At 37.6% G+C, this 24,124-nt stretch overlaps 1 protein-coding gene across 2 annotated transcripts in view; it reads left to right on the top strand.

Moving 5' to 3' along the window:
- The window catches only part of ITGA8 (integrin subunit alpha 8), a 183,672-nt gene that overhangs the window by 16,714 nt on the left and 142,834 nt on the right, over nt 1-24,124 (top strand). For both annotated transcript variants that reach the window (XM_043882707.1, XM_043882708.1), the window contains exons 3-5: nt 13,782-13,882; nt 17,148-17,271; nt 23,079-23,140. In XM_043882707.1, the coding sequence (XP_043738642.1) occupies nt 13,782-13,882; nt 17,148-17,271; nt 23,079-23,140 (287 nt within the window). The remainder of the gene's footprint in view (nt 1-13,781; nt 13,883-17,147; nt 17,272-23,078; nt 23,141-24,124) is intronic.

Here is a 24,124-nt window from a genome sequence, read left to right as displayed (position 1 = left end):
TTTCTTTATGCAAGTTTCCTTACTTTGTATTGTTTGAATTTTTAAAAAACAGTAATCTCAAAAAATTTCGATTTGAAAAGAGTTTTTGGCCCTACATTTTATTGTATTGTATTCCATTCCATTTTTTTTTTAAGTCACAAGCATTTCTTTACTACATTTTGTCCCACATATTCTCTACTTTCTTACCCCTGTGTGAGTGACTATTTGTCATGCATGGCCCTACATTTTAAAGCAGGTTTTTAAGGAAGCAATTTGGATTATTTGGCAAATAAGGAGGAATAGAATTTTGCAAGAGCAGCTTCATGAACAAAGTCTGGGAGTGAGACTCAGTAGGGACAGGGAAGAAGCTCTCTGAATGGCGGCCTATCTGAAGGTCAGGTGCAGGGTCTGGGATCTACATTGTGGAGGGTGGGATATTTAGATCTGATCTAAGAGGTAAAGGCAGGAAAATATGTGTGTTTGCATATGTGTGTACATGCATACACTTGTGTGTATATATATATATATATATATATATATGATACAAATAATAAAACTCAGTTATATAGAAGGTTTCATTGGAATAACATATTTCTGTCCATCAGCGGATGAATGTGTAACACGCACACACACAGATTGTTGTTGTTCTTGTATAGTTGCTAAGTCATAGCTAACTATTTTGCAACCCTATGGACTGTAGCCTGCCAGGCTCTTTTGTCCATGGGATTTTCCAGGCAAGAATACTAGAGTGGGTTGCCATTTCCTTCTCCAGGGTATCTTCCTGACTCAGGGTTTGAACCCACATCTTCTGCATCAGCAGGCAGATTCTTTACCCCTGAGCCACCAGGGAAGCCATATATATATATATACACACACATATATACATATATATGTATATACATACATACATATACACACGTACATGTGTATATATATACACACAATGGAATATTACTCATACATACATACATACATATACACATATACATACACACACACACACACACACACACACACGGTATATTACTCAGCCATTACAAAGGAGAGATCCCCTGCCATTTGTGTCAACATGGATGAACCTTGAGGGCATTATGCTAAATGAAATGAAATAAGAGAAAGACAAATACTATATGATCTCTCTTATTTGTGGAATCTTAAGAAAAAATTCTCACAGAAAAAGAGATCAAACTTCTTGTTACTAGAGGTGGGGGATGGGGGGCAGGATGAATGGGAGAAGTGGGTCAAAAGGTACAGATTTCCAGTTATGAAATAAGTAAGTACTAGGGATGTAATGTGTACCATGTTGACTATAACACTTTTACATGGCATGGATGAAAGTTGTTAAGAGAGTCAATCCCAAGAGCTCTCATCAGGAAGATAATTTGTGTATGTATGTCTATATGAAATAATGGATTGTGGTGATCATGCCATGTTGCATGTAAGCCAAACCATTATGCCATGCACCTTAGACAGTGTGTGTGTATGAGTCGCTCAGTTGTGTCTAACTCTTTGCAACCCCATGGACTGTAGCCCACCAGGCTCCTCTGTCGATGGGATTCTCCAGGCAAGAATACTGGAGTGGGTAGACATTTCCTTCTTCAAGGGATCTTCCCAACCCAGGGATTGAACCTCGTCTCCTGCACTGCAGGCAGATTCTTTTACCATCTGAGCTACCAGGCAAGCCCTAATACAATGAAGCCCTACACAGTGCTGCATGTCAATTATATCTCAATACAACTGGTAGGAAAAGAATAACACATTTTTTAATATTAAATGATAAAATGAATTAGTGTGGTATTTCCTTAAAGACTTGAAAATTCACAATAAGATGATCAAGACTATAAAGGCTGCAGAGGTATTCTTTCATGGTTTTTAATTGTGGTTTTGGGATATAAGGAAGCATTCATTTGGAAGTTTCATTTTCCCAGACGTAAAAATTGACCCAGATTCTTTTCTCGGATTTGTTTTTTTAAGACACGGAGTTCTGTGGCTACCAATATTTTGTTTTGAATTTTACATAGATCTATTCCTTGTTCTCCGATAGATGGTACAATTTAAATGAAACATTTATAGCATATGCTGATCAACGGAAAGAATACAAACAAACAGTTAAAGACTTCCTTTCCCCTTTTCCTGATTAAAAATGCCTGGACAGCTCCTGCAACAGCTTGAAGAAAATCCCTAGTGTGAAATACTGAAGGTGATGACTGGAAGTTACAGGGAAACTTACTGTTTTTCTGGGACAAGGCTGAGGGCTTTATAACAGTTTTCAAAACCTCCCCACCTGCCACAGGGTTTGGTTGCACCTGTGTTGGCTTCAGTTCTGTCTCCAGTTGTGATCTATCCTCACTTTGTGTAATTCCCCCCGTTCTATTCAAGGAGAAGATTAGAAAAATCTGCTTGTGGCTCATGTCTGCACCATATCTACACTCCCTCACTCCTGCTCAGAAATTAATATTCCCATGAAAAAAGAGCCAAACATTAGTAGGTTTGCCACCCACTGGGTTGTACCTTGATTGCCCAGAAACCAAAGCTATCAGTTTAGAGAGAGAGCTTCAAAGCCCAGAAATGTCAGACAAACCAAATCTACTTTATTGCCACCACCCATCACTCAGATTAGCCTACAGATCTGATTGTTTTTTCTTCTCTTTTTTTGCCACATGCCACAGCATGCAGGATCTTAGTTCCTAGACCAGGGATCAAACCTGCACCCGGCCCCCCCACCCCCGCATTGGAAGCTTGACCACCGGGGAAGTCCCTAAATCTCTAGGTTTTTATCTTTAGGTTTTCTTGTTTTAGATAAAAGATGTAACAATGTTCACTGTAACAACTCAAATAGTACAGAAATATACACAATTGAAATATAAAAAGTCAATAAAATATGTACACTCCCTGCCTTCAAGAAAACCATCAGGAACAGTTCCATGTCTATACATTTACACACCCACACACAGAACATTTTGAATTTAAAGGATTATACTGAACAATATACTATACAAGCTTCTGAATGAATAGATGAGAGTTTGGTAATTCATTCAATAAGCACGGAGGTCCCACTACGTGTTAGGCACTGTTTCAGAAGTGGAGAGTACAGAGGTGAAGCAGAAGACGTCTCTGTTCATGGGATTCTTGTATATCTGGAAGGGAATGGATAGCCAGTAAACAGGCAAACTAATAAATAAAACCATCTCAATGAATGGTAAGTGCTATGAAGAAAAGTCTAAAGGGTAACAGGAGAGAATGACTTAGAGTAGGATGAACTAGCTGCTTAGGGAGGGAGTCTCCAAGCAAGTGGCATTTGAGCTAAAACCTGAGTGACGGGGGGGAAGCAGCCTTGCAGAAAACAGTGGGAAGAATATTTCAGGCAGTGGGAGTGAGGAGACAGTCATATGGAATAAGGAGACTGAAAAGCCTGGGCATGTTTAGGAAAAGTGGTGTCTCTAAAGCTTAATGAGCTAAGAAAATGGGAGGAGATGAGGTTGGAGAGGCAGGTGGGGGGCCAGGTCATGCTGGACCCCTCCAGCCATGTCAAGAGGTACCATTGCAGAGGTGCTATGACAACAATTCAGGGGGAAAAAAGATGGATTTTTCAGTTAGTTGTGCTGTGACAATAGGCCTTTCAAATTGAAAATAAGACACCCATACCACATCCTATATAAAAACAAATTCTGGGTGGACAACTTTCCACATAAACAAAGGTGAAACACTAGAAAAGATTGAGAAGATACTGGCAACATATATGTGGGGAAAAAAATCAGTACTCAGAATATATGTTGAATTCTTCCAATCAATGAGACTAAAATTAAACCAGGAAATGAGGAAAGGATATGAACTAGCAATTCGCAGAAGAAAAAAGTGTATGGTCCATAAGCATAAAAAGATGATCAACTCTACTGATAATCAGGGAAATGCAAGTGAAAACAGAAAAAATGAAAGACCATTTCATAGTCCTCCAGATTGACAAAAACTTTAAAGTCCTGCAGTGGCTAGAGTTGACAGTCCCTCTTTCATACCTTGCTAGTGGGCGTGGAAATTGGGCTACTTTGGAGGTCAGTTGCCACAGCTGATAAACAGATATGATAATTGTCTATGACCTGGCAACATTATTTCTAGTCTGGTGTGAGAGAAACTCTTCTCCATATGCAGAAGATGGGTGTAAGGACTCACAGGGCACATGTTTGTTATAGTAGAAAAACTGAAAAACCTCATGTTCATATGTAAATGGAATGGATAAATAAAATGCAGAAGGCTATTCAATGGAATACAATACTACACACGAATTTAAAAGAATGAGTTGGATCTGTTATCTATCTAATCATCAAAACATGGATTATCTCCCCAAAACATAAAATTGAATGTTAAACACAGCTACACACTCTTCTATACAGATAGTATAATACCACCTTTTTCTGTTAAAAAGAACACACAAAGAATATTTGTCAATAGTAAATTGTTGACCACTACAACAAAATCTGATCCACCACCTGGTTGTGTCTATCTGTAAGTGAAGGATAGTTTCTACATTTTGTAATGATTGGGGGGAAATTTTTTTAAAGAGTAATATGTAAATGACACATGAAAATTACATGGAATTCACCTTTCTTTGTCCCTAAGTCAAGTTTTACTGGAACACAGCCAAGCTCATTTTTTAAAAAAACATATCGTCAGTTTCTGGAAATAGAACTGCCATATGACCCAGCAATCCCACTTCTGGGCATACACACTGAGGAAACCAGATCTGAAAGAGACACGTGCACCCCAATGTTCATCGAAGCACTGTTTATAATAGCCAGGACATGGAAGCAACCTAGATGCCCATCAGCAGATGAATGGGTAAGGAAGCTGTGGTACATATACACCATGGAATATTACTCAGCCGTTAAAAAGAATTCATTTGAATCAGTCCTAATGAGATGGATGAAATTGGAGCCCATTATACAGAGTGAAGTAAGCCAGAAAGATAAAGAACATTACAGCATACTAACACATATATATGGAATTTAGAAAGATGGTAACGATAACCCTATATGCAAAACAGAAAAAGAGTCACAGAAATACAGAACAGACTTATGAACTCTGTGGGAGAAGGTGAGGGTGGGATGTTTCAAAAGAACAGCATGTATACTATCTATGGTGAAACAGATCACCAGCCCAGGTGGGATGCATGAGACAAGTGCTCGGGCCTGGTGCACTGGGAAGACCCAGAGGAATCGGGTGGAGAGGGAGGTGGGAGGGGGGATCGGGATGGGGAATACGTGTAACTCTATGGCTGATTCATATCAATGTATGACAAAACCCACTGAAATGTTGTGAAGTAATTAGCCTCCAACTAATTAAAAAAAAAAAAAAAACTCTAGGGAGAGGAATTAGCTACTTCTATTTTACATTCTCATTCCATACTGCATCATCATCATTTTATTACAGAATTGTCTTTCATTTGCTTTGTTTTCATTATATTTCAATGTAATAAAACATTCAATTCAACATTTTCACTATCACATGCAATACCCATTCTCATTTTTCTCTCTCAATTCACAGATTCTACTGTGCTTCACTTAAGCCTTGCATGATCAATATGTTTTGCAATATTGCCATGTTTTGTGCACATATGTTTTACTATGTCTATATATTATTGAGCAGTAAAATTGCATTGTTGAATATAATTTGCTAATTATTTGTCATATACCATGATGTGACTTTTTTTTCTTCATAATTCATTAGAGTAAAAAATACATGGAGGAAAAAAAACCACAAAAACATATCGTCACCTATATGGGTGGGATGGGGAAGGAGGTGGGAGGGATGTTCAAGTGGGAGGGGACATGGGTAAACCTATGGCTGATTCATGTTGATGTTTGATAGAAACCAGTGCAATACTGTAAAGCAATTATCCTTCAATTAAAAATAAATAAAATTTAAAAAATATTGTCTGTGGCTGCTTTTGCTTCAAAGGCAGAGGTGAGTAGTTCTGACAGACCATAGAGAGTACAAAGCCTGAAGTTGTTGATCCTCACTCCTTTATCGAAGATATCTGCAGACCTCTGTTGTGTGTTTTACTTGCACATTATTTTTTAAGTGTTTGGGAGTATACACATCACATTCATGATGGTGGCTACCTCTGGAGAAGGAGGGGGAGGGGAGTAGAACTGGAGATAGATGTCAGAGGGTATTGTGATGTCCGTGAATGTGAAAAAACTTTAGTTTTTCAATTCTTCCCGGTGGGAATACAAGTGTTTGTTTCATGAAGACCTTGTATCTTCCTGTACTTTTTTTTTAAAGGCTCAGAAAAGCTAAACAAGAAAATATATTTTATAGAAAATATTTGATATTAATGCATCTAAATCTGTCATATATATACATATACTTTAAATTTTAGACTGAAGTAGAGTTAATTTTACAATGTTGTGTTAGTTTTAGTTATCAGTGTTGTTAATTATTCAACAATGATTCAGTTGTACATATTCCTGTATCCTTTTTCAAATTCTTTTACAGAATATTGAGCAGTTTCCTGTGCTATGGAGTAGGTCCTTGTTGGTTATCTGCTTTAAATATAGCAGTGTGTTCATGTCAATTCCAAACTCCCCATATATGTTTTAATAGTTGAACAGTAGTCTTATTTTGTAGATAACAGGAATTTCTTTTTGTGATGGTTTTAATTTGAGATTTAGGATCTCTCCATGAATTTGTGAGGTATCTGATTTCTTCTTCCCTGCAATGCCTAAGACCTATTTTCTATTGAAATTTAGTCTTTTTCTCTTATTGATTTGGGGACTCTTTTACATATGAAATCTATTGATTCTTCCTTTGAAAAAAAATCATCTGAATTTTCATTTACTCACTTTGTTAATAATCTCCCGTCATGTCAGTACATTTCAGTTGCTCAGTCGTGCCTGATGCTTTGCGACCCCATGGACTGTAGCACGCAAGGCCTCCCTGTCCGTCAGCAACTCCCAGAGTTTACTCAAACTCATGTTCATTGAGTCGGTGATGCCAACCAGCCATCTCATCCTCTGTCGTCCCCTTCTCATCTCGCCTTCAATCTTTCCCAGCATCAGGGTCTTTTCAAATGAGTCAGCTCTTTGCATCAGGTGGCCAAAGTATTGGAGTTTTACCTTCAACATCAGTCCTTCCAATGAACACCCAGGACTGATCTCCTTTAGGATGGACTGGTTGGGTCTCCTTGCAGTCCAAGGGACTCTCAAGAGTCTTCTCCAACACCACAGTTCAAAAGCATCAATTCTCTGGCGCTCAGCTTTCTTTATAGTCCAACTCTCACATCCATATATGACTACTGGAAAAACCACAGCCTTGACCAGACAGACCTTTGTTGGCAAAGTAATGTCTCTGCTTTTTAATATGCTGTCTAGGTTGGTCATAACTTTTCTTCCAAGGTGTAACTTCTTATTTCATAGCTGCAGTCACTATCTGCAGTGATTTTGGAGGCCAAAAACAATAAAGTCTGACACTGTTTCCACTGTTTTTCCATCTATTTTCCATGAAGTGATGGGACCGGATGCCATGATCTTTGTTTTCTGAATGTTGAGCTTTAAGTCAACTTTTTCACTCTCCTCTTTCACTTTCATCAAGAGGCTCTTTAGTTCTTCACTTTCTGCCATAAGGGTGGTATCATTTGCATATCTGAGGTTATTGATATTTCTCCCAGCAATCTTGATTCCAGCTTGTGCTTCTTCCAGCCCAGTGTTTCTTGTGATGTACTCTGTATATAAGTTAAATAAGCATGGTGACAATATACAGCCTTGGCATACTCCTTTTCCTATTTGGAACCAGTCTGTTGTTCCATGTCCAGTTCTGACTATTGTTTCCAGACCTGCACACAGATTTCTCAGGAGGCAGATCAGGTGGTCTGGTATTCCCATCTCTTTCAGAATTTTTCACAGTTTATAGTGATCCACAACAGTCAAAGGCTTTGGCATAGTCAATACAGCAGAAATAGATGTTTTTCTGGAACTCTCTTGCTTTTTCAATGATCAGGTGGATGTTGGCAATTTGATCTCTGGTTCCTCTGCCTTTTCTAAAACCAGCTTGAACATCTGGAAGTTCATGGTTCACGTATTGCTGAAGCCTGGCTTTGAGAATTTTGAGCATTACTTTGCTAGCTTGTGAGATGAGTGCAACTGTGTGGTAGTTTGAGCACTCTTTGGCATTGCCTTTCTTTGGGATTGGAATGAAATCTGACCTTTTCCAGTCCTGTGACCACTGCTGAGTTTTCCAAATTTGCTGGCATATTGACTGCAGCACTTTCACAGCATCATCTTTTAGGATTTGAAATAGCTCAACTGGAATTCCATCACCTCCACTAACTTTGTTCATAGTCATGCTTCCTAAGGCCCACTTGACTTTGCATTCCAGGATGTCTGTCTCTAGGTGAGTGATCACACCATCATGAATATCTGAGTTGTGAAGATCTTTTTTATACAGTTCTTCCATGTATTCTTGCCACCTCTTCTTAATATCTTCTGCTTCTGTTAGGTCCATACCATTTCTGTCCTTTATTGAGCCTATCTTTGCATGAAATGTTCCATTGGTATCTCTAATTTTCTTGAAGAGATCTCTAGTCTTTCCCATTCTGTTGTTTTCCTCTATTTCTTTGCATTGATCACAGAGGAAGGCTTTCTTATCTCTCCTTGCTATTCTTTGGAACTCTGCACTCAAATGGGTATATCTTCCCTTTTCTCCTTTGCTTTTGGCTTCTCTTCTTTTCACAGCTGTTTGTAAGGCCTCCTCAGACAACCATTTTGCTTTTTGCATTTCTTTTTCTTGGGGATGGTCTTGCTCCCTGTCTCCTGTACAATGTCACAAACCACTGTTCATCAGGCTCTCTGTCTATCAGATCTAGTCCCTTAAATCTATTTCTCACTTCCACTGTATAATCGTTAGGGGTTTGATTTAGGTCATACCTGAATGGTCTAATGATTTTCCCTGCTTTCTTCAATTTAAGTCTGAATTTGGCAATAAGGAGTTCATGATCTGAGCCACAGTCAGCTCCCGGTCTTGTTTTTGCTGACTGTATAGAGCTTCTCCATCTTTGGCTGCAAAGAATATAATCAGTCTGATTTCGGTGTTGACCATCTGGTGATGTCCATGTGTAGAGTCTTCTCTTGTGTTGGTGGAAGAGGGTGTTTGCTATGACCAGTGCATTCTCTTGGCAGAACTTTTTTAGTCTTTACCCTGCTTAATTCTGTACTCCAAGGCTAAATTTGCCTGTTATTCCAGGTGTTTCTTGACTTCCTGCTTTTGCATTCCTGTCCCCTGTAATGAAAAGGACATATTTTGGGGGTGTTAGTTCTAGAAGGTCTTGTAAGTCTTCAACTTCAGCTTTTTCAGCATTGCTGGTCGGGGCATAGACTTGGATTACCGTGATATTGAATGGTTTGCCTTGGAAACGAACAGAGATTATTCTGTCATTTTTGAGACTGCATCCAAGTACTGCATTTCGGACTCTTTTGTTGACTATGATGGCTCCTCCATTTCTTCTAATGGGATTCTTGCCCACAGTAGTAGAGGTAATGGTCATCTGAGTTAAATTCACCCATTCCAGTCCATTTTAGTTCGTTGATTCCTAAAATGTCGACATTGACTCTTGCCATCTCCTGTTTGATCACTTCCAATTTACCCTGATTCATAGACCTAATATTCCAGGTTCCTATGTAATATTGCACTTTATAACATCAGACCTTGATTCTATCACCAGTCACATCCACAATTGGGTGTCGTTTTTGCTTTGGCTCCATCTCTTCTTTCTGGAGTTATTTCTCCACTGCTCTCCAGTAGCATATTGGGCACCTACTGACCTTTCAGTGTCCTATCCTTTTGCCTTCATGTTGTTCATGGGATTCTCAAGGCAAGAATACTGAAGTGGTTTGCCATTCCCTTCTCTAGTGGACCACATTTTGTCAGAACTCTCTGCCATGACCCATCCGTCTTGGGTGGCCCCACACGGCATGGCTCTTAGTTTCTATGAATTAGACAAGACTGTGGTCTATGTGATTAGATTGGTTACTTTTCTGTGATTGTGGTTTTCATTCTGTCTGCCCTCTGATGGAGAAGGATAAGAGGCTTATGAAAGCTTCCTGATGGGATAGACTGACTGAGGGGGATACTGGGTCTTGTTCTAATGGGTGGGGCCATGCTCAGTAAATCTTTAATCCAATTTTCTGTTGATGGGTGGAGTGTGTTCCATCCCTGCTATTTACCTGGGGCTAAACTATAGTGAAGGTAATGATAGTGATGTCCACCCTCAAAAGATTCCATACATGTACTGCTACAGTCTGCCCCCAACCCTGCAGCAGGCCACCACCAACCCAGGCCTTTTCTGGAGACTTCTGGACACCCACAGGCAAGTCTCCTGTGGGTTCACTGTTCCTTTCTCCTGGGTCCTGGTGCACAAGGTTCTGTTGTGCCCTCCAAGAATCAATTTTCCATCCTGTGTAAGTTCTGGCAACTCTATGGTGGGGTATGGCGACCTCCTCCAAGAGGACTTATGCCATATCCACACCCAGGGTCCCTGTCCCTGTGGCAGACCACTGCCGACCCGGACCTCCACAGGAGGTGCTCAAAGACAGTTCTGTCTCAGTCTCTGGGGGGTCTCTGGGTCCTGGTGTGCACAAGGTTGTTTGAGCCCTCTGAGCATCTCTGGTAGGAATGGGGTTTGATTCTAAATGCAAATTCACCCCTCCTGGCACTTAAGAAGCTGTAAATCACATGCAGTCACTATAAAAGTTTCCTCTAGCTTTTGGCTTAGTTTGGGATATACCAAGGAGAGACTTGCTTTGGTAACCAATGGCTCCACCGCCTCCCACTGGCCCATCCAAGGGTTCTCTGGAGTTGACAGTGCACTTTGGGTAACCTGCGTCGTCCTTCTGCTCCAGAGGGATGTGTGGTCCTATCCAAAATGCATTGCTTCATGTCACAGGAGTTGGTCAGCAAATAGAAACCACTTTGGGCTTCCCTGGTAGTTAAAATGGTAAAGAATCTGCCCACAATGCAGGAGACCTGGGTTCAATCCCTGGGTTGGGAAGATCCCTTGGAGGAGGACACGGCAACCCTCTCCAGTATACTTGCCTGGAGAATTCTGCAGACAGAGGAGCCTAGTGGACTCCAGTCCACAGGATCACGAAGAGTTGGACGTGACTGTGTGACTAAGCACAGAGTATTATAGCCAGGAAGGAACTTCTTGCAGACTGAGAAGTATATGTTGGATCATTGGAAAGACTGGGGCAGGGAAGGTCAGAAAGGTCACTGCCTGCAGATCAAGGCATCAGAAAGAGCAGAACAAGTATCCTATACTAATACACATATGTGGAATCTAGAAAAATGGTCTGACAGTGAAAGTCACTCAGTTGTGTCCGACTTTGCAACCCCATGGACTATTAGCCCACCAGGCTTCCTCTATCCATGGAATTCTCCAGGCAAGAATACTGGAGTGATTAGCCATTCCCTTCTCCAGGGATGATCTTTCTAGCCTAGACACAAGTAGAAATGTTTATATTTTTTTTTATAACATTTATTTGGTTGCATTGGGTCTTCATGGTGACATGCGGGATGTTTTGTTGAGGTGCACAGATTCTCTAGGTGTTCAGTGTTCAGACACGCAGGTTCAGTAGTTGAGGCACGCAGGCTTGGTTTTCTCCATGGCATGTGGGATCTTAGTTCCCTGACCAGAGATCAAACCTGCATCTCCTACATTACAGTGAGGATTCTTAACCACTGGACCACCAGGGAAGTCCCAGAAATGTTTATGTTTTCAACGTTATGCTCTAATCTGTAAGATGCTCCAGTTATGTGCATTTTTAGATGAGGATTTTCAGAACTTGCTTTTTAATTTTTAAAAGTTCAGAAATGTCTAAAGCATAATATTTTAAAGAAGGAAATTCACAATTTTCTTCTGACATATTCAAGTTCAATATTTGGTTAAGACATAAATATATACAGTTAGAACTGGACATGGACCAACAGACTAGTTCCAAATAGGAAAAGGAGTACATCAAGGCTGTATATTGTCACCCTGTTTATTTAACTTATATGCAGAGTACATCACAAGAAACTGGAAGAAGCACAAGCTGGAATCAAGATTGCTGGGAGAAATATCAATAACCTCAGATATGCAGATGACACCACCCTTATGGCAGAAAGTGAAGAGGAACTAAAAAGCCTCTTGATGAAAGTGAAAGAGGAGAGTGAAAAAGTTGGCTTAAAACTCAACATTCAGAAAACTAAGATCATGGCATCTGGTCCCATCACTTCATGGAAAATAGATGGGCAAAAGTGGAAGCAGTGTCAGACTTTATTTTTTTGGGCTCCAAAATCACTGCAGATGGTGACTGCAGCCATGAAATTAAAAGACGCTTACTCCTTGGAAGGAAAGTTATGACCAACCTAGACAGCATATTAAAAAGCAGAGACATTACTTTGCCAACAAAGGTCCATCTGGTCAAGGCTATGGTTTTTCCAGGGTCATGTATGGATGTGAGAGTTGGACGGTGAAGAAAGCTGAGTGCAGAAAAATTGATGCTTTTGAACTGTGGTATTGGAGAAGACTCTTGAGAGTCCCTTGGACTGCAAGGAGATCCAACCAGTCCATCCTAAAGGAGATCAGTCCTGGGTGTTCATTGGAAGGACTGATGCTGAAGCTGAAAGTCCAATACTTTGGCCACCTCATGCGAAGAGTTGACTCATTAGAAAAGACGCTGATGTTGGGAGGGATTGGGGGCAGGAGGAGAAGGGGACGGCAGAGGATGAGATGGCTGGATGGCATCACTGACTCCATGGATATGAGTTTGAGTAAACTTTGGGAGTTGGTGATGGACAGGGAGGCCTGGTATGCTGCGATTCATGGGGTCGCAAAGAGTTGGACATGACTGAGCAACTGAACGGAACTGAACTGAAATATATATATAGTTTCTTTCTTTGAAAAGTCTGTAATCATATGTAAAATCAACTGAATATTAATTACCTTTATACTTTGGCCTCATTTAATAGAAGTTAAAAGTTCATTTGTAATGCATTCATTATAGAGTCAAGGAGGGAAAAGCAAAATGCATACCAAAGAGAACACATACTAGTAAGATGCTCTATTATAAATGTCTTTTGAAATTCATTAACCATTACTGAGGAAGTTCAGTTAGAACCATGTGGTTAGAACCATGTGGGAAATATGTCGATTGGCAACAGGAGTGAAAGAAAAGATATTTGCTTTTTATTAAGACCTGAAGTGTGTCATAATTGGGTTGAGTTTTTACTCAGATGGTCCCCTGGTGCTGACATCTGCCAAGTGTGGATAAAGCTGTGTTGAGGTGTTATTTTCTGTGGCTGCATAGACATATGTTACTCAGTTAAAAACCAGGAACCCGGAGTCCTTCAAGTTTCCAGCTAGGCCATGCCTAGAAAGCTGTGCTTCCTGGACCTAAGGGATTCCAGGTAGTTTTTCTTTTAGAAAAGATTTGGAATTCCTCAGAGTAGTTATGAATGTTTGGTCTTCCATCTGATACAAATCAACGACCAGATTACAGACTGTCAGAGTCTACATCAAGTTTGCAGTACCCTTATCCTTGAAAATGTAAATCATTAAAAAAAAATGCTTTAAGTGGTGAACTGTCATGTTCAAATATGTATTTCCATTGAACTAGTATTTTTCTAAGTGAAAAGTCTAGCTTAATCAAATAGACCCCCCCCCCGACTATGTGTATGAAAATTGTTTTTTAATGGGCAGACTCATTATCATGTATTTTAATTGGCTGCCAAGTTTTACAAATGATTAATGATCTATATGTCCTCCTTGCCAGACAACAGGAAGATAAGAGTAAATGGAACCAAGGAACCTATAGAATTTAAATCCAATCAATGGTTTGGAGCGACAGTGAGAGCTCATAAAGGAAAAGTGGTGGTGAGTATCAGCTGTGTGCTATTGGGGCTGCTATGGAGTGACACATACACTGAGATGTTTTAAGACTCATATGTACAAAAATCCATTCATGTAAGAACGTATCAGACTTTCCAAGATAAGCTTATCAGCATTACCAAAAATATTAGTGCTTAAAATTAAAGAATCTATTTTAGTCTTTAAAGCAATAGGAAATAAGGCTGGTTTTCCAGAAAATTGGATAGATCTTTTCAAATATTTTAAAAAACTAATAAGAAAGATAGAAAAATAAAAGCTAAATCCTAAAAAGGTAAATATTTTGTTGCTTCAGATTGATTTAAAAGGCTGATAGAAATTTGACCTGAAAAATAGTATTACTACTATTAGGATTGTTTTAAAGTCAATCTCCTGTGATATCATTGATCCTCTTTAGAACGATCAGAAAGTTTTCTTTAAAAACACAGCTACCATAGAGGATCCTACTGTGATGTATGTCGCAGTGTCCTGCCTATGTTTTCCTCTAAGAGTTTTATAGTTTCTGGTCTTATGTTGATGTCTTTAAGTTCATTTTGAGCTTATTTTGCATATGCTGTTAGAAAGTGTTCTAATTTCTTTCTATTACACATCGTTGACCAGTTTTCCCAGCACCACTTGAAGAGACTGTCCTTTCTCCATTGTATATTTTTGCCTCCTTTGTCAAAGATAAGGTGAACACCTTATAGGTGTGTGGATTTATCTCCAGGCTTTCTATTTTGTTCCATTGATCTATGTTTCTGTTTTTGTGCCAGTACCATACTCATGTATGGCAAAAAAACATCACAATATTGTAATTATCCTTCTATTAAAATAAATGTATAAAAATATATAACTACCAATTGCATGGTTCTCTGAGTTCACTGATACTTTTTAAAGATTTCTCATTCCCAGATAGAGATCTTTTGGCCTTAAAATGCTGTGACTTTATGATTCTTCTCTCTGTAGTTCTAAGTGATAATACATGTCTAATTTATTGAGAAAATATGATGTTAAGCTGATCTGAAAATATATTTTCTTGGGAATTTTTTTACTGTTGGCTCTAATTTACTTACAAAATAAAGCAACAACTTTGGCTTTTAGGATTTGTTTAAAGCTCTTTGAATTATGATTTAATAAGAATAAGTATCTAAAGAAAATGCTTTGCTTTATTTGACATAAAACAGGTATCAAATATAGCTAACCCTCTTTAGTTACAAATACAGCATTTATAGTAGGTTTATATATGTTTATATTTATAGTTATACATATATATATATATGTTTATATATATAGTAGGTTCTCTGTAGAATTGTTATTTGCTTTAATATAGTTCTCAAATTCTAGAATTGGTTTAAAAAAAAAGCGAACTCTTTAATCCTTTAGTGATTTATGATGTATGTGAATAACTCTTGAAAAGCTAATTCCATCTATAACTACTTGGGGTTAAAAAAAATCTTTGGATACCGTACTGATTTTAAGTCTTCAAAATTTATCTGCAACATTATTGTGCATTTATTCAATATTTGTAAAAGTCTTCAGAATCATTGAAAATATAAATGACACACTATGTTCATAATAAAAATGTTTAATTTGGGGGCATGCTTGCAATTTCAAAATTACATGATAGGAAATAGAATACTATAAAGTCCCTTTTCAGTTTTAATAAAGAATTAAATTCTACCCTATGTGACAATTGTTAGAACATCAAATTGCTATGAACAGAAATACAGTTTTGAATATTCAGGAATCATGTGTGTACATGTTAAATCTGGGTCAAAGCCCGAATATTGTCGTATCATTGTGCTTCACCTCTGTGTGAAACTGAACTGGTACAAAAAAAGATAACTTTTTAGGACAGAAAGCAGGCAAGCACTGGAAAGAATTTTCATGGCATTGAAATATTCTATGGTGATGTGGAAAGTGAGGCGAATTGGCTAATACTGAGTCACGTAGGTAGTGCTTTTCCTGTTCAAACTCCTTTTTAGCATTCCACGTTATGTTAAATGTCTTAACCATATACCTTCTCAGATCACTGATAGGGCCCTAAGTTAAGAAACTTAGATGAGTCAGAGAGTTTTTCAGTATTGGCCAAGACATTACAATCTAGAAGGAGACAAAAAACAAAAACAAAAAACCCAAACTTAAGTTTTTGAGTAAAGATAATTTATATTCTCAAGTAAGAAGGGTGCTACTTTGTAAAGTAATCTTTACTAAAAGTCATTACACATTAGACTGATTATCAAGGATGTGTTTGGAATTGTGAAAAGACTTTAAAATTGGGATCTGCCTTCCATTTTCTGGCATTGTTTCAAGTGTGATGTCATCAAATTTGGAGAGAAGCTAGTGGTCCCATATTCTAGAAAAATATGTATTTCTGTATCCTTAGAAGTGAGTGCTTGAATATTCAGGAAAGAACACCCTTACGTAGGATTCAAGCTAGCAAAATGGAAGTCATAGAGGTGCATGTGTTTTTTATTGCTTCTCTTGTTCCTAGAACAGTGTTCTCTGCTTAAAAAGGATATCACGTATCATCTTTTATATCTGATAATCTTTCCAAATAGCATGCTGTTGTTATAATCCAAGCTTCTGAAGAAGCAACCAGAGGATTTCACTCAAGAATCATATTTTTCTTACCATTATTTAATTTTTGTTTTGTCATGGATAAAAATCATTACATGAAAAATAAGCCCACTGTGATAAGGTGGTATCAGTCCAAATGTAAGTCATTGTTTAAAAAAAAAATCATCAGATACACCCTCACTGATAAATCAGGGGAATCCACAAAACAGAGGTTTATAAACTCATCATCATCTTTTGACTTGAAAAGAGTTTTCTTCAAGTAAAAATTAGACAAAGAAAGGAACTAGTTCTCTTTTTAAGATATTGCACTAATTCATTCACTGTTTGAATGGTCATTTGCCTTTATGCAGGTTCAATTAAAAAAAAAAAAAGAAAATATGAGTTCTTTACCGTTCATAAATATTTACTTTTGTCAGGCTACTTTTATTTGATTTAAAATCCTGTGGGACAAAATCTCATTCTTTTGTATATGTTTAATTTGTTCCAATTCTATCGTGTATTAATGTTGAGAAATTGACTTAGGAAGTTTAATTAATCCTGACTACCAAGGTACTCATTAGCATACTGGAGGCCAGTTAAGTCATCTAATAACAGCATTGTTTGTTACAAATTTAGGTCCATTCAACAAGCCAAATCAAAGCATAGTATGTGGACTCTACATAAAAAAATATTTATTGTCTTTGATGTTTCACAGGCTTGTGCTCCATTATATCACTGGAGAACTCTTAAACCAACACCAGAAAAGGACCCAGTCGGCACTTGCTATGTAGCAATTCAGAATTTCAGTGCATATGCTGAGTACTCTCCTTGTCGGAACAGTAAGTTATTTTTATTCTTGAAACTGAACTTAGCTCACTAGTTTTTCTGCCGTAGCCATTGCAGGTGATCCCAAAACACCATTGCTAAGGAAAAAAGCAATGGTGTAAAAGATTGACAGTCTCAAAACCCACTGCAATGTTGTGAAGTAATTAGCCTCCAACTAATAAAAATAAATGAAAAAAAAAAAAAAAGATTGACAGTCTTACAGGAGGCTTTGCTGTGACATGAGAACCAGGACATGGAATTCTGCTGATCCTCTTCTGTATTTTAGAAATTTTCTGTTTCTAAGTATTCTGCAGTCAAATTGATTGACTTCTTATTTTAGGCCTTAAGCTCTCCGTCTTTATTCAAAACTCACTCTGCATTTGAAAAATGCTAACTGTCCACTTGTTAATTGCAGGAATGGTGTTAGTTAGCATGGTTGGACCTAGAGACACATGAACAGGTCTCCATCCGGCCTGTGTTCTCACTGGCTGTTGTGTTCTTTGGCATCTGTGTACTCAGGTTCTCAGCATGATATACCTTCCTTCTTTATGTGTTTAATCCCATTTTTTAAAAATATTCTGTACATTTGGAGTCCACGCCTCATCTGGCAGTTCTGGGAATCTCCTGGTGAAGCATCCTTTAAAGCAAGCCTGTAAGTGCCCTCTTTGGAGCAACGCTGTTCCACCACTTCCTCTGGGAATATTACACAAGGACCGTGGGACAGCACTCTGGATTCATGGATCTACTCAGAGTCCTTTTGTGAATTCTTCCACTTTTCTGTCATGTAGAGCATTGGGGTTTACCAGCAAGAAACCAGTGGATTTTTATTCTTATTCTTGATAATTCACAAGACCATGTTAGAGAAAGAAATGGCATTGAAAAGAACATTCTGATGACTGATTTCAGGATATTGATTTTAAAAAACTCAACCCAAATTAGATCCCCAAAACCATAAGTAAAGTTTACCTATTTCATGTGAATATTTTTAAATTTCAAGATTAATTTAGGCCAGATAATGAGCAAATTGATATCAGAGATCAAACAGTGAAGAGTGGATCAGGGATATTAGAAGGTTCTTAAAGAGGCCTCTAAAATGTAGAAATCAAAAGGGCTGGGAATGAAATAGTTAATTCTGGGGCTTGCGGTGAGGATTTTGGTAAGAAGAAGATCATACCTTCCTGTTTTAAAATACTGAAATAAACCAGGCACTTTCTCACATCTTGGCAAATGTCAGCTGAATTGAATAATCAGTCAACTCAGAATTTTACTTTGAATGGCTTTAAAAGAGGTGTTGCTCATAGGTAATAGACTCAATGATATCTATAGGTAATAAATTCAGTGATGTCTATGGTCTCAATGATAAGCACTAATTAGACTATTGTTAAGGGAATAAAGCAGAGAACAAGAGAAAGCAAATCTCTGCCTTCAAAAAACATGTTCTAGTTCAGAAGAGAGATAGCATATGTGTAAATAAGTAAGTTCAGGTCCAGCAATTCAACTTCTAGGTATTTATCCAAAAGAAATGAAATCACTGTCTTGAAAGAGTATCTGTACCCACATGTCCATTGCAGCATTATTTACAATAGCCAAGACATGGAAACCACCAAAGTGTCCATCAGTGGATGAGTGGATAAAGGAAATGTGGAATAGAAATTGGATATAGATATATACACAATGGAATATTATTCAGCCATAAAAAATAATAATAAAATCTTGCCATTGACGACAACATGCATGGGCATTACACTAAGTGAAATAAGTCAGATAGAGAAGGAAAAACATTCTGTATGAATATGCAGAATCTTTAAAAAAAAGCACAAACTCACAAAAAGAGTACAGATTGGTGGTTGACAAGGTAGGGGTGTGGGTGTGGGCTAAATGGGTGAAGATGGTCAAAAAGCACAAACTTCCAGTTACAAGATAGATCCTGGGGATGTAACGTACAGCATGGGAACTATAGTTAATGATACCATATTGTACAGTTGAAAGTTGCTGTGAAAGCAGATCTTAAGCGCTTTATAAAACTGTAACTATGTGGTGGAGGATGTTAACTACATTTACCATAGTAATCATTTCACAGTATATCCATGTTATTGTTGTTGTACACTTTGGACTAATGTTAATTATATCTCAACAAAAAGTTTTAAAAATAAATGTTTCTAATAAAACGTCAGGTAGTGAAAACTGCTACAAAGAAAAAGATAGCAAAGCAAGAGAGTAGGGAGTGACATGCCTGGGTGGGGAGAGGAGCCTGTTTGGACAGGACAGTGGGAAGGGCTTCTCTGAGCAGTTATTACAGCAGGGAAGCAGGGGCTTTCCAAGCACAGGCAACAGTCATTAAGAGGGATATTTCGTGTCATGTTCCACTCAAGGTGTTGTGCCCCTGGGTTCAATAAGAGGTTGTTGTAGTAAGTCCCCTACATATGAACCTTCAAGTTGCAAACTTTCTAAAATGTGAATGTGGGGTCGCCTGTCCAGTCACGTGAGTTAGTTCACACGTCTGGCATGCATTGCCGCATGCATGCGTGCTCTGCACGTGGTTGTGCGTTTGTGTCCTTTACTGTACAGTATCTTTATTTCAAGCCCACGATGTCTGGAAGCAAGTGTAAAAGCAGTGATGATGTAGCTGGTACTACTGTATTGTTAGATTGAAAATGTTCTATTTTTTGTGTTTGTTTTTTATGTATTATTTGTGTGAAAAGTTTTATAAACCTATGACAGTACAGTATTATATAGCCTATTGTCTTAGTTCAGTATCTAGGCTGTCTTTGTTGGACTTACACCTTACAAACAAATTGGGCGTACCAACACGGAGAACTGAACTTGTTGGATGTAGGGGACTTACTGTATTATTATACTTAAGATGAAAGTCAGGTAGAGCAATAAATAAATTCTGAATTTATTCATACAATTGATGATAGAGCTTAGATTCAAACCCGAACTTGTTTTATTGAGTTTTACACCTATCCATATCATATTTCTCATGATTTACTAAAAATACCTCCCCATAGCAGTAAACTGTTATGGCTGAAATGACAAGTCCATCCTTTGCATGCCTCCTGCCTCGATGATATATCTCATTCCAACCACCATCAAGGATGACTGTTTAGAAAACTTGTTACTGCTTTTTGTTCTGCCTTTTATCTGACTGCCCATGTGATGGGAGAGCTCAGATTAAAATACTGCACAAGGCATCTAAACTTGTGGGATAAGAGTTTCAGGAGGAGGTTGAATTATCTAAAAATTTAAATTATAGTATGCTTGCATTTTGAATTACATGTGTACATTATGTTGCCAATTTATTTAGCACTTACTTTCCTAAAAAAAGAACAGCTTGACAAAAGTAGTAGTGAAGTTTATGTTGAATTGAAGAATAACCAAACAAATGGCCGGAATTCTTTCCTCTCTAGCACACAACTCCAGTGTTCATATCCTCCTGATCTCTCTCTTACTGGGAGTACTTCCTCTGCAAAGCCACTCAAAGAGCCCACTTCCTGTGTTCTCTGAGGAGTTCACAGTTCATTAATACAAAGCAGCTTGTTCATGAGCGTGTGGTCAGTATCACAGAACAGAAATATTACTTTCAAAAGAGGATTCCAAGAAGCGGCTCATGTTCATTTCACACCACAAAGCCCCGCTACTGAGCATTTTGGGTGGTAGTCTGCTCATTCATATTAATGACATGCCTGTCACTTTACGGTCATTCATAATTCAGGTGGCGATGGTTTACATACACCCTTCCAATCTCCTTGGAAAGCCAACACATGAGAGCATCATTCCCTGAATTCCTGAGTTTACTCTGGGACATAATTGTAAAGTTCACAGATGCTCTGAAGTTCTGGGAAGAAAGATTCCTTCAGCTCTCATAAACTATAATTCTAAGAGAAAAACTTACTTTACAAAGGAAATAACCTCCCATTTCTATCATAATCACCACTTCAGCATTTGAAGTTAGTTATTTTCTTTTGAATTTTGTGAAAAATTATTCTTTTTTCCATTTTTTTAGTTTCCTATTTTGAAGCAAAGTGATTTCAAAAAATGGTCCTGTTTCTTCCTTCCTGAATAATTTACAATATTGAAAAAGTCAGAGTTGATTTTCAAAAGGGTTTCTAGAAAGGTTTATGCATTAAAATCTATTTCTTAAATATAGTCAAGATTACACATGTGTATTCACATAATCATATATCATGTATTCATCTATATTTCTGAGTACATACAAGTATTTACACACATGGACTCCTAGAAGAATGATACCTGGACATTTGAGGTTATCCAGATGAGACTTTAAGAAACTGCAACATTCATAATTATGAACCAGAAATATAGTTATAAAATAAAATATATTGTACTGTGCAGTAAACATCTATTATGAGGATTGATCTGTTAACTGTTTTCACCACAAAAAAACAAACAAAAAAGCAATAGTTGTTTGGTAGAGGGTGCACAGGAAACTTTTGGAGGTAATAAATATGTTTATTCCCTTGATTGTGGTAGTGGTATCATGCTATTAGGCATATGTCTAAATTCATCAAAATGTACACATTAAGATGTGCATTTTTGTATATTAAATATACCTCAGCAAAGCTGGAAAAATAGAACTTAACCTAAAAGAGCCCACAAAACATCAATTGACATTTGAATTAAAAACAGACTGCCAAAAAAAAAAAAAACACAATAGAGTATATGAGGTAAAAAAGTATTTTAAAATATAAAGGGAGCATCTGGAAAGAATGGCTGATGACAATGCTAAAATTAGCTAAGAACTAACCAAAGAAAAGAAAAAACAGAAGACATTCTAGGAAAAGCTGCAAAGGCCAGATCCCTTTCAGAAATCGTCTGCAGCAAGCACGTGTCCAGCCTATAAATTCTTCCTGTGATGATATGCATTTCCTTTCCTGCCCTCTTATTTTAGTTTCCATTCAGGAGTATCCTTGATAAGAAAGGGGTAATTATTTTCATGTTTGAATCTAACAGTATAATAATTGAGATTCCTTCCACTGAACTGTATTTTGGTTTTAATTTAAGTGCTTGAGAAATCGTAGATGGTCTTTTAAAGTACAATTGACAAGTAGTACATTCTTCATTCTGATGTTCCAGGATTCTAATATGCTGGGAATCCACATGTTGACCTGCTTATGGTTTAAAAAGCTGTGTAATAAAATCCAATTGGACATTCACTTAGTGAATTGCATTGCAGAGAGTGTAAAATAAGCCATTGCTAGAGAGTGTTCTCTTTTGTGAACACTAGTGTCCCTGGGAGATGCCTTGTGATCAGAAATGCAATGTCCAAATTTACCTAATGATAATAGAATAGTTTGAAGTTAATTTTGTATGAGAGATCATGAAAATTAAAACTCTCATCCGGGCTCCCAGCGGAAAGTATCCACCCATGTGAGCCAGTTTAGCTCTCTCTTTCTTGTAGCATTGCTTCAGTCAGAACACGTGGGTGCCCTGGAAACACATTACTGCCATTTGGGCAACTTGGAACATAATTGAGAGATGGACATATTATTTCTTCAAATAAACATGAGTTGTAAAACCTAGTATCATAACTTCGAGGAGCAGTAATCCTATTGATCTTAGTATAAAATGACAGTGCCATTTGGGATAAGAAAACAGATTGAACTCTTTAAGAAATTACTTAGAATAAATTTTTAAATAAGTAAAAGAACACATACTGATCATTTTAAATTTAGAAGTCTATAGGGAAAACAAGAGAGTATCCTTGTTGTTAAAAATATAAAATATATTAAAATTTAATTATTAAAAATATATCTTGGGAATGATAGCATTATGTATTTGTATCTTTTAATCATTCCAGGCAATGCTGATCCTGAAGGCCAGGGTTACTGCCAAGCAGGATTTAGTCTGGATTTTTATAAGGTAAATTCTTTTGGTCTTATAGCTTCTAAAATTTATTTTATCTGTTTGATTTTTTTTTTTTTACCCCCTGCCTCTCATTCCCACTTCTATCTACCCCCTAATAACTGCCACCATCAAAATAACATTTAGGTATATACCTAACCTGTTTTGGCAATTTCTTTAAATTTTTTTGTTTGTAATAATCTGTGCATGGGATAATCTGTTAATAGAAAAGAAATACACAGGAAAGCAAGTCTGTTTTTAAATGAAAATCGCAAAAACTTAGTAAAGAACTATGTTTCTAAAAAGATCACAAGAATCTATAATTTTTATGTCAGCAGTAATTGAATGATTAGATTTCACATTAATGTTAAAATTCACATATCCTTTCACAAATTAAAAAGAGAGATAGGTAAAGATGCCATGGTTTTGAAAAAAATATAAATCTCAACATCTAAAATCTTACTTTCTTTGTCTTGTGTGTTTTTCTCCACTGAAAGCTAAGGATGCAGGATATGGAAGGTGGAGTGATAAGTAAAACGGAAAATTTTTATCTGGAGTTTTCACACTCTCTCTTGGGAAAGGATGGGTTTGCAGATGTGTAGGAAAAGATAGGCATTACTGTGACCTTGAAATAAACAGGAACCAAATTTTCTTTTCATTGCTATACTCTCGAAAGACCATGTCTGCAGAACTGTGCATCATGAAACATGTCGATCTTTTGCTTAGCTGAAAGTGTTAGTCGCTCAGTCGTGTCCAACTCTTTTGTGACTCCATGGACTGTAGCCTGCCAGACTCCTCTGTCCATGGAATTCTCCAGGCAAGAATACTGGAGTGGGTTGTCATTTCCTTCTCCAGGGGATCTTTCCAACCCAGGAATCGTACCCAGGTCTCCCACATTGCAGGAGGATTTTTGACCATCTGAGGCACCAGGAAAGCCCTTTGCTTACCTGAGGCAGTGCCAAAAGCCTGAATATATATATATATTCTCAGGGGAGAAAATTT

This window comes from Cervus elaphus, chromosome 23, assembly GCF_910594005.1.
Source record: "Cervus elaphus chromosome 23, mCerEla1.1, whole genome shotgun sequence".
Taxonomy (NCBI): domain Eukaryota; kingdom Metazoa; phylum Chordata; class Mammalia; order Artiodactyla; family Cervidae; genus Cervus; species Cervus elaphus.
Note: the sequence above shows the minus strand (reverse complement) of the source record. Positions and strands in the feature narration are given on the sequence as shown.